At 39.5% G+C, this 10,690-nt stretch overlaps 1 protein-coding gene across 1 annotated transcript in view; it reads left to right on the top strand.

Annotated features, from left to right (window-relative positions):
* Nucleotides 1-10,108, top strand: part of LOC100741329 (peroxidasin-like) — a 348,980-nt gene extending 338,872 nt beyond the window's left edge. Inside the window, exon 9 of the mRNA XM_003486021.4 lies at nt 7,141-10,108. Coding sequence (XP_003486069.1) covers nt 7,141-7,244 — 104 coding nt within the window. The 3' untranslated portion in view covers nt 7,245-10,108. The remainder of the gene's footprint in view (nt 1-7,140) is intronic.
* Nucleotides 10,109-10,690: the final 582 nt, after the last annotated feature.

Genomic DNA, 10,690 nt, shown 5'->3' with positions numbered 1-10,690 from the left:
TTTTTTTTTTTTTTTTTTTTTTTTCTAACAAGAAGAAACGAAACAAAAGGGAAACCGAGGAACGAAGACGAGGCTTGAATTCTAATTGCAGCCCGGGTGTTTTCTTATTGACGTTGCAAATAAAATCTGTGACTAGCCAGTGACGGGAAAGAACGAACGATAGTTTCACGAGGATTTGCAACCGCGATTTAGGACGTTCATCGTCTTTATTAACGATGCTCGTCGCCGTGGCGCGTCACGCCGGGTTGAATTTAATTCGCGGCAATTTGTAATATTGACTGTGCAAATTATTTCCCCGGCCGTGACGAGGTTCTCCGCCGTGCTCAACAAGTTCAAGTGCCACTTCCGGAACCCGCCACGAGTGCCCCGGCTGCACTTCATGAAATATACAAGATTTTTCACAACGCCACGACCTTCGTGTTTTAGTGTCGGCAGAGCGTTTTAAACCTGCGTTTATTATAAATGGCCGCGAAACTTCGCCGCCCCACTGCGGAGGCTTAACGAGACACGTTAATATTTCCACTGTGTTTCCTTTCTTTTTTTTCTTTTTTCCTCAAATGTTTCCCTCGCCAATTTTCGTCTACATTCCTGGGAAATACGGAAACGCGCTTGTAAATATTTCTTGCGTTCTTTTAATTAATTAAAAAGATGTTTGTTATTCTGTTACACGGAGAAGGTGCGGCGTAAATTCTTACGTTCCGTTTCTAACAAAATTGAACAATCCATTCCGGAAACTTATCGCGATAAACCGGCCAACTCGTAGAAAGAGAACTGTATTTATACGTTTGCATTTATGAAACAAATTGCGTAATAAAAAGTGTAGACGCCTTCATAATGGACATAAAATAACGTGATCGAAAATTGTACCACGTAACTCGACGCTAATTCCTCGTATATCTAATTTATGCTTCGTTGTAATTTGTATCTAACTCAACGAAGGATATATTAGCCGTACGATAGATATTTCGTTATTAAATATTTCAGCCTAATTTTTTATCTTTCTCTTCAATTCCGTTTGAAATTATTCGGCTTCTCTTTTAGCAAGACAGCTCTCGTTGAAAAATCGGTTAAATTAGAATTTACGAAGTATATAACAAGAGAGAGAGAGAGAGAGAGGAATCGAATTTCTAGAGTTCGTTTATGCATCGATTACCCAATCTCTGTGCCATCCACGACTGCGATAGAATCCTGGGATCTGTAGACAAACGAGGCTCCACCTTTCCAGCTCAACTTCTCAACAGTACTCTAGAAGTGCTCGTATTCTTTTACCAGAATATTCGACAAGAGTGCCATCCTCGGGAAAAGACTCAAATCGGTTTTCTCGGAAACGTGCTCGATCGTTGTTGAACCAGTGAAATAGACTTGTATTCGGACGATGATGCTCGAGACGATTATATAATCAATTAAATAAATTAAATAAACATCTCCAATCGCTCATAAAAATTTGCGCCTACATTTTATAAAAAAACGATCTCTTTTTTAACAAAGCAAAAAACAAAGTAAATTTCTATAACGATACGTATTTTATGTTTCAACGCGTATGACGATAACCAAGCCCTCGATTCATTTGGTACATTGCAACACGTTAATTTTGCAGTAGAATGTCGTAGCATTTTATTTCAATAAAATTGGCCTTTTATACAGTGTAAGAACAATTTTGTAAGCGACTGCGTATGTCAATAAGAAATTATGCTTCTTCTATATCAAAGTCTTCTACTCTCAAAGATAACAAATATTCGTATGCTTTTTGTAAACTTACAAGCTTTTGTTATATAAATCGAAGATGACTCGAACAAGGTGAAGGAGGTACCTTATCATTGAAAACAAATTTACCTTCATCTCGAACACAGAAATCCCTCTCATCAGTGATTTGCACGGACAAAGATAACGAAAACCAATAATTTTCGCTTCGTGAATCATCATGAATCTTCACTTTCGATCAACTTGTATATTAGGCTTCTTTCGCCGTGCCATTTAGGTTCTTCCATTTTAATCAGTGGATCCAGTTCCGTAAGAAAGTCTGCCACGCGAGAGGGATCGATCCCTTTATAGCAGTTAGGAAAATAGGTTCGTTTCCTTGGTCGCGAATGAACGGTTCCTTCCAAGATACGCTGTACCCTGAAAATCAGAAAGAGCCAATTAACGAAACGAAGATCCGGAGCTAATCGCGAGACTCGGCTTACTACAGTCGAACGTAAACAGGGTAGTAAATTTTTTCAACTGCGTCACCGTTTAATTGAATATCGAAAACGATTGCAGGAGTTTTCTGCTCTGAAACCAGTTTGGATATGAAGAGGCTGTCACGCTGAATCAGCTTCTAGACGTTTGAAACTTGGGTTCTCGGTAGAAAAAATAAATATTGTTCGTGAAAATTTACGCGATTATCATCAAAAATTTAACGCGTACTTTATCGGTATGGCGAATCTTAATTTATGGTAATTTACGACGAATGGAGGAGGAAATTGTACGATGTTCGCAAATAATATCCGCTCGAATCATGAAAAATATATCGATGAAAAACTGGATACTTAAATCTTAGGAGGCGAATTAAATGAATGTTGACGTGGCAGGCTGTACTCGGTAGAGTAGCGGATAAAAGCGAAAAGAAAGCATGTGCTCGTATTTCGCTGTGCATCCAAGTATAATTTAGACTATCGAAATTAATTCTAGGCTGTGATCCATTTATGCTTCATTGAGCCGATCGTTAAGCCTCCACGCTCGGTCCTGCAAACGTTGCAGCGGTACAATATAGGAACACTGTTCTGCTTTACGGCGATCTGATTACAATTTCGTGGCTGTGAATTTCACTTGAAGATTGTTTCGTCGATATCCATAGAGGATAACGCTACGAGGCGTAACATCGCGTCTAACATTAAGTAGAATTTCATGAAACTAATACACATGGAAACACGAACGAGCTAATTTTTCAATAAAAATTAAATTTTGAGAAATTCGATTACATTAATAACTTATTACTGAAAATTCTCAATGCGAGAATTGATTGTAAATTTTAATAAATAAAAAAAAATATTAATAACTTGTCCCGTTGACAGAGAAAATACCACTGATACGTTTCATTTTATTTTTCTAATGTATATGGGATGGAAGTTATACTTTCTCGGACTGAATTCCGCTAATAAGAGAAATTCTTCCGTTTCCATCGTCCTCTGCAAGAATCTAGCACACGCTAATTCCAATGTCCTGATTTCCGGTAAAATCCGGCGATGACACGTTTATCGAGCGATTCCCTGCTGGCTTTTAAATGAGATTTCTCCGCGAATTTGCTCCCGATGTTCCACGTTAATTTCAATCGCGTCGCCTTACATATAATTAAACGAGGAAATCGAATTAAGAGTTCTTAAGCCGGCGGAGGGGAGATCAGAGATTAGCGAAAAATCAAGAACCGTACATTAATCCGGTCTAAGTCGAGGCCTCACGATATATTTCCATCCCTCTGTCCCTCATCGTCGTCCATCATTTCTCACCTCATATTTTTCCATCCCTTCGCGCTACATTCCCTGTCCCACTTCTCTTTCCTCATTTCCTTAATTGCTGATCCCTGCACGATTTTTTCGACCGGAATTCCGCATTCTTTTTCCCTGAACCGTGATAAACCCAGATACCGAATCCTCTTGAGACTATATAATATCGATTTCACGGCTTTCACGGAACTGAAATCATTAAAAAAGTTTGCGCCATGTATTGCAAAATAATCTCTATATGGAGATTCCAACCGTTTCGATGAAGGTGTCGATGAAAATATGAATCTGTATAAACGTTCACGGCCTAGTTATATATCTCTCGTTTATGTTTAACGTCAATGGTATTCTTTTTCCAAAAGTTGTTCATCTGTGATACGTTTATAATTTTATCGATTATGGGAGCTCTTTGTTAATTTCAATAGATACGATTTTCGTTGAAACTTGAAACAAGATTCGCAACAATACGGTGTATTATTCACACGTGTGTTAAAAATTTGTCTCGTAAACTACGATCACAATCGGAACAAATCATTCTATTATTGAAGGTCGATGATATTTTTGCTCGATAAATCCCATGTTCTATGAAGAATAGTTCAATTTATTGAACAACGTATATCTGTTCGAAGTGTTAGTCGATATGTGATTAAATGCTAGCCTTTTTGTATTTGTAACATCGTTTATTCTGCCAGCTTTTTCAATGTCACTTCTCTATACTATCAGCAGTATGCAGTTGAATTTTAATCGATACATAGATTTATTTTTTGCGAGGATTTTTAACAATGCGATTGCAATTGATACGGCTTCGTAAAGCGAAACATTTCTGAACCTGTTCGATCTTCTATTTCAGGCACGTTACAGCAATTCAAAAGCGAAATCATAGCTGGCGAAAAGCTGTTTCAAAGAATCGTACATTTTCTAAACTTTTAAAACGGTCATTTAAATGTATATACAGGGTGGTTGGTAACTGGTGGTACAAGCGCAAAGGGGTTGATTCTACGCGAAAAAAGAAGTCGAAAATATAGAATAAAAATTTTTCGTTCGAGGCTTTGTTTTCGAGAAAATCGACTTTGAATTTTCGTTGTCTCGATGGAAAAATTAAAAAAAAAATTAAAAACAAGATTTTTTTTCTATATTTTCGACTTCTTTTTTCACGTAGAATCACCCCCTTTCCGCTTGTACCACCGGTTACCAACCACCACCCTGTATATCTACAATCATACAAGCGAAAGAGAAAGCCAGTCGAATCGCAAATTAAATATACCGTTTCAAATCTTTGCGAATTTATATTGGAATATAAAAACTTTCTTTGAGTGAAAACGTTTTCGTAAGCATCTTCGTAATGTCGAAGCCACTGGTCTCGGACAAACTCTTTCTATGATTTGAAAACCAGTAACTGTTGAGAATTGTGGATCTTAATTGCCGAAATGAAAGTAAAGCAACACTAAGGTTACACTTAGAATTCATATTAAAATAGTTTCAGATTTATTTAATAAACGATTTGCAGGACCTTCGTCTCGTTTTTCGAGACGTCGCGCACACACATACTTCCACACACTCGCATTCACATACGTGTGTCACTACTACGCTGCCAATCTAGTCTAGCACACAAGTCTCTACCGGTTTCTACCCTTGGACCAGTCGCGTACTGAACGTATCAGTGTAACTTTTTTTTTTTTTGTACGTAGAGAAATCCTCATGGACACTCCGCTGTTGCTAATAATCGAGTAACAGCGGAGTAGTGTCGGACTCCTAGCGATTAAAACTTCACGATGACCATCCTACGCGTATGACAGGAGTGCTCCAGGAACCTCTTATGAATTATCTTCCGTTGCACCCCCTTCCCGCGTCCTCTTGTTCGAGCCAGTCCTAAAATTCTCCGTCTGTTTAGTTTAGGGGGTGCCCCTAGCGCTATCGCCCCTTCTAATCGTGGTCCGTTGGGACGGCGATGAAGCGGCTCTGGGTCGCCTCACTGCTATCCTCCTCCATCGTCTTATCCTACAAGGGTGAGAGTTTTTCTTTCTCTCCCTTTCTGCTCGCTCCTTCGCGAGCATAACTCGCTCGCAGAAGAGGCGGACGACCTCGTATTCCCGTGGCCCTCTCAACGTCGCTTCTAAAATCACCGAGGAGGTCAGTCTTTCGCCTATGAAACGTATCGGTATAACTAGGTTTCATATAAAGTTGTTGGAGTGAATTGTGATTTATGTGTGTTCGTTCAGCGTGTATTCCATTGCGATTGCTGAATTCATAATAAAGCTTAATAAAAGCAAAATTGATAGTTGCGTTACGACTCGGCTATTTTATTTTGTCATCCAACCCTCAAGTTTACGTGACAGTCGCGTAGGCTTTTCTTCCGCGTAACTATTTGGCTGAAAAATCGACGACGCATTGATGGGCCGCTCGGTCCATTGAAGTTCCCATATCCTTTTGGTCTGTCGGCAATTTTCTCGCAACACTGTTTATGGTTCACCCGATATTTCTTAGTCAATCTGTCCACGATACTACACTGATAATAAATGAACTAATTATTAAAATTCTCTGACACACCAAAATTGTATTATATTTGATTGAATACGAAGGAAAAGAGATCAACTGCTCCCAACTATAAATCAAATATCGCGTGTTTTAAAAATTCTTAAGGCGTATCTGTTGAACATCGTTGCTCCACTGCGATATAATATATGTTTCCTGAAACTCACAACCATATACTTCGAGATTTCTAAATCGTGATAAGTTCCAACTCCATGATCCTGATCCTTCCATGATCCTGAGAGCCATTGATGTTGCGATACACCGTTTAAATTGATCCAAATCGGTGATCGAGATTGAGATCGTTGAACTCCAAATTCAGTTCGGATTCGTGTATTCCGGGAATATGTCAGATGGATTCCGTGAATATACTGGGTAGATTCCGAGAATATACCAGTTGGATTCTCTTCACCCCAGGCTAGCGGCTACCTTCGATACCCTGTTTGTCCAAATCGTACGATCTATCTATATAACGCGAGACTCGTGTTTTATACAGCGTATATTATTGTTATCGAATTTAATATTTAACATTTACCGATCTAGAGGTAACATGTGTCTGATGTATTCTTATTCTTATGATATTTGTACGACTTTGGTATCTCTCTTTTTCTTCCATTTGTCTATCTGTGTCACGTTGCTTTCTGATATTGCCGTTATACGATCTGCTCTGCTTTTCTGCTGCTTCGTGAGTGTCGTATTCTTGTTTCACAGAGATTAAATCGATTTCCGGTGATCCTGCGTGTTGCCGGTGCCTTTCGTGCTTGGCAAATGTTGTGTTCTCGGTGCTTCGTACCACGAGGGAGTCGCTTCTTTATCCCTCAGCTTATACCGTATTCCACACTCTGTTCGTTCCTTTTGCATTTCAGGACGTAGCGGCGTTTTTATCTATTTGCAGCATTCTACATCTACCTACATTGTCGAGTAACGTATATAACGCAACGGTTAGCGCACGTATAACATGTTTCACGTATTTTTTTAGTGGATAATTAAATCGATAGTTTGATGATCGAAATCGTGTCAAATTTTTCGACAGAAAATTCCAAGAATTAATTTAATTCGTTTTATTTGACACATACTATACACAGATGATTCTATGACGATCGAAGTAATCGAAATATCGTATATGTTTCAGGCGAGAATCCAGCAGCCATGCAGCACGGTGGTTGCGCGAATCTTCAGGCGACGTCGTTCGTTCTCATCGTCATCACGATGCTATTCCCGTCGCTTTTCAGGTGACCGTGATGTCCTAATCACTCTCTGGGCCTGCAGTTCGAATGGTGCTAACTCCCTTCATTCTCGCGGCAAATGGAACGCGAGAAAATTCCGAAGAATCCGAAGTAATTGTCTTTCCCGGCCCATATGTCGAGCTTCGCAAGGAACGGACGCACTTTCGCATTCGAAATCGATTTTTACACCGAAAGCCGATAAGCAGCAACCAGCCGAATCAATTCCGACTCGTGATACGAAGAAAGAAGACAGTAAGAAATCAGCGAAAACTTTCTCCATGGTATACGCAGATTATTATAAGACAGAGAGGGAAAGAGAGAGAGAGAGGGAGAAACGTTTGTGCTGAAACCACTGTTTTACACGAGATGTCGTCAAAGGATCCGATTGTTCGACAAAGGACTTTCCTCCCCCTTTCGTTTCGTTTCTTTTTCAATACATCGAACTGCATAAATGGAAACGCGAAATTTCCCCGTGACAGACAACGAAGTTTTCCCCTTTATCGTGAACATTCGTCGATCCTGTTTACCGAGCTCAAGGTTCGCCCATCTCGTCTACCATATCGTACGTGAATTTCCACGAATATTTTTGCGTATGGCGGTTCCAGCGGTTCGCTTTGAACGCTGCACGATACCAAGAGAGGATTCTCCATTGCCTTTTACTCGGTCGATCTCTTGGTTCGCATGTAAAAATTGGAAACGTATCCTTGTGGGTTCATACTGCGCACGAACATTATCAAAACGAAATAAAGATAAATCGAACGTGAATTATCGTGATTTGAAATTCGTTCAAGCAGATTAACATATCAATCTTTTTCTCAGAACGAAAATCGCGGCTCTTCCCGTTCCTTCCGACGAATAATTCTATTAAAGAAAAGAAAAAAAGAGAAAAGAAAGTGATTTGACTTGTCGCAGTTGAAACGCCGGGAATCGAACAGAGTTTATTTCTTTGAAACTGAAAAAGTTTCGGGAATAAATAGCGACCTAGAATTGTTTATCCGAATGGAGCACGCGTGGTACACGAACCGTGCCAAAAACAGACGAGTACGAATACTTTTTATCATTGTCATTCTAGTTTCATCGAATGTAATTGCATGTTCCGGTCTCTTTAATCCTCAACACGGCATCGTTGCATTAGCATATTTACTTTTCAAGTGTTTTGTTTTGTTTGGTGTTTCTTCTTCGACACGGTAATAGCTTTTACCGCGTAAAATATACAATGTCAAATGAAAATAAAATATATTTTAACGTAAGTTATCGCGATCGCTTACGATCCGCTGATAACGATTAAGGGGTTACAGGAATCGAAGTGTTTTACACAGAATTTTATATTTAAATACGCTTCGATTTTATCCAGAAGCTGATGAATTTTTTTACTTTACCAACGATCAATTTAACTATTAAAATATTAAACTATTAAAGTTTGATTGAGTTCGACAAGTGAACCCATGTTCAAAGCCTTTGTGGTTCACGCGTTGAAGAGTTTCGCAAAGAGAATATTTTCTTCGATTGCATTTTTTCCAGCTTGATCAGGTTCGAACGTATATCCAGAGAAATCGTAAAGCAGAGAGGTTAAACGAATCAACGCTGGCCGAATAACTTGGAGATTAAATTAGAAACGCGTCTTGCCAAGATATTCACCGAGTTGCGAGAAACATCGCTTCTCGATTATTTGCGAAAATCTCCAGTCGATAATTCTGAATCTCATCCGAACATTTCATAGAGATTTCATCCATTGAAACAGTGAAAATCAACCGTGATGCTTCTGAGATGATTTTCACATCTAAAGCACATCGATATTTCTCGTACGCGTTCTACGTTCATGCGTGAAAATAAAGGGAATAGAGTCTCGGTCGATTGAACAATTTACGCAGCTCGCCTGTTCCATTTTGCGGGGGTTTCGCGCGAGTGAAATGCACAACGGCGGATTTGGCAAAAAGAAACGCGAACGACAGACGCAAACATTACGGCGATGTGTCGTGCAAGTTGAAGCGTGAAATAATGGTTGGGCCGTGGGCTCTTGAAATTATTACACGATATAAAATACTCGTTTCTACGCGGCGCCAGAAGCGTTGTTCAACCGGCCAGACAATGACCGTTCATAAAATTTCGAATCACTCGCTTAGCCTCCTCTGTGTTTATTGCGCGCGACTATGCAAATTTGCTTTCACTTCGCTCCGCCGCTACAAATTTAACACTTTGATTACCAGACCGTTGCCAGGACAATCATTTTTGCATCGGTCACTGGGCCCCACCACCGACTGGTTAAATGCGCTTGTATAAACGCCGGATATACGCGATCGATCTGTCCAATTCACGTCAGCCCACTCTATGACGTACAACCGCGCGTATTAATCGCTTTTCTCGCACATCGCCGATACCTTTTATTTTTTTATCGTTTTCTTTCCTACTCTTTTAGTTTCATGTACGCTTCTTCGATGCATCCGGCGGGGAAATGGTTGACGCGAGTCGTCGACCCGTCGGCGATTACGAAAGCCGATCATGGGACTTTTACATCGATTAGTGGGGAATCGCGAAGAACGATCGATTCCCATTACTTTCGATTTGTTTCCGACGCGACAAGTTCGATCTTATCGTGTCTTTTATTCTTTCTAACACGGTCTTTTGTTTTTTAAAGTTATTTTTCCACAAATTGCGCAGCTCGCACGAAACTGTACATCGAATCGGAGGGTGTTTTTTTACCATCTTTTTTGTCTTTTTTTTTTTTTTTTTTTGAGCAATACAACACGCTTCACGCTGGCTCAAATATTTTTCCACGCAAAGCTAAACCGATATACCCATACAAAAGCAAAGAGGAAGTTTTAATTCTGCGCTGTGTTCTACACATCGACTGTCCCTCTTTCGGAAACGATCCAATCGAGAACGATAAAGTTGGAATAACAATGAGCCTCCTCTGTTGAAAAATTACGATTCCTTCAATTACATACAGCATCCCTTTGTGCGCAGAACCAGTGTGCGGGCTTTCAATCAACTAAACAAAACGCCGACACCGCTGAAAAGCAAATAAAGAGCGCGTCACGTCGTATTAAAAAATAGTAATATCGGCTTTTTGGTTTTCGACTCGTATCCTTTGTTTCTATGTACTCTACCCTTCGCTATCTAACAGCTCGAACATTTCGGTCAATTTATATTAAACGATATGTTATTAGCAGATTGTACATCAAAATTATTTATTTTCAAATTTATTGTATACTAGTATTTTTTCGTTCATCGGACGATTGTAGTAATCACGAAGAATACGATTATTAGAAATCTTTCTATTTATAATTTCATATATCAAAAACGAGCATACTTACGAATGCTACAACATGTGTACAAGAACGCTATGTTTCTTCCGCAAAATGGTGCTATTATATTTTAGAAATAAAAATGACAAACATACGTAGGTTGAAATCAAACGAAACTCCGATACGTTCTTATTTTTACCTATGTCTATCG

Source organism: Bombus impatiens, unplaced genomic scaffold (genome assembly GCF_000188095.3).
Source record: "Bombus impatiens unplaced genomic scaffold, BIMP_2.2 scf_0096, whole genome shotgun sequence".
Taxonomy (NCBI): Eukaryota; Metazoa; Arthropoda; class Insecta; order Hymenoptera; family Apidae; genus Bombus; species Bombus impatiens.
This window is presented reverse-complemented; position numbering and strand designations above follow the sequence as displayed.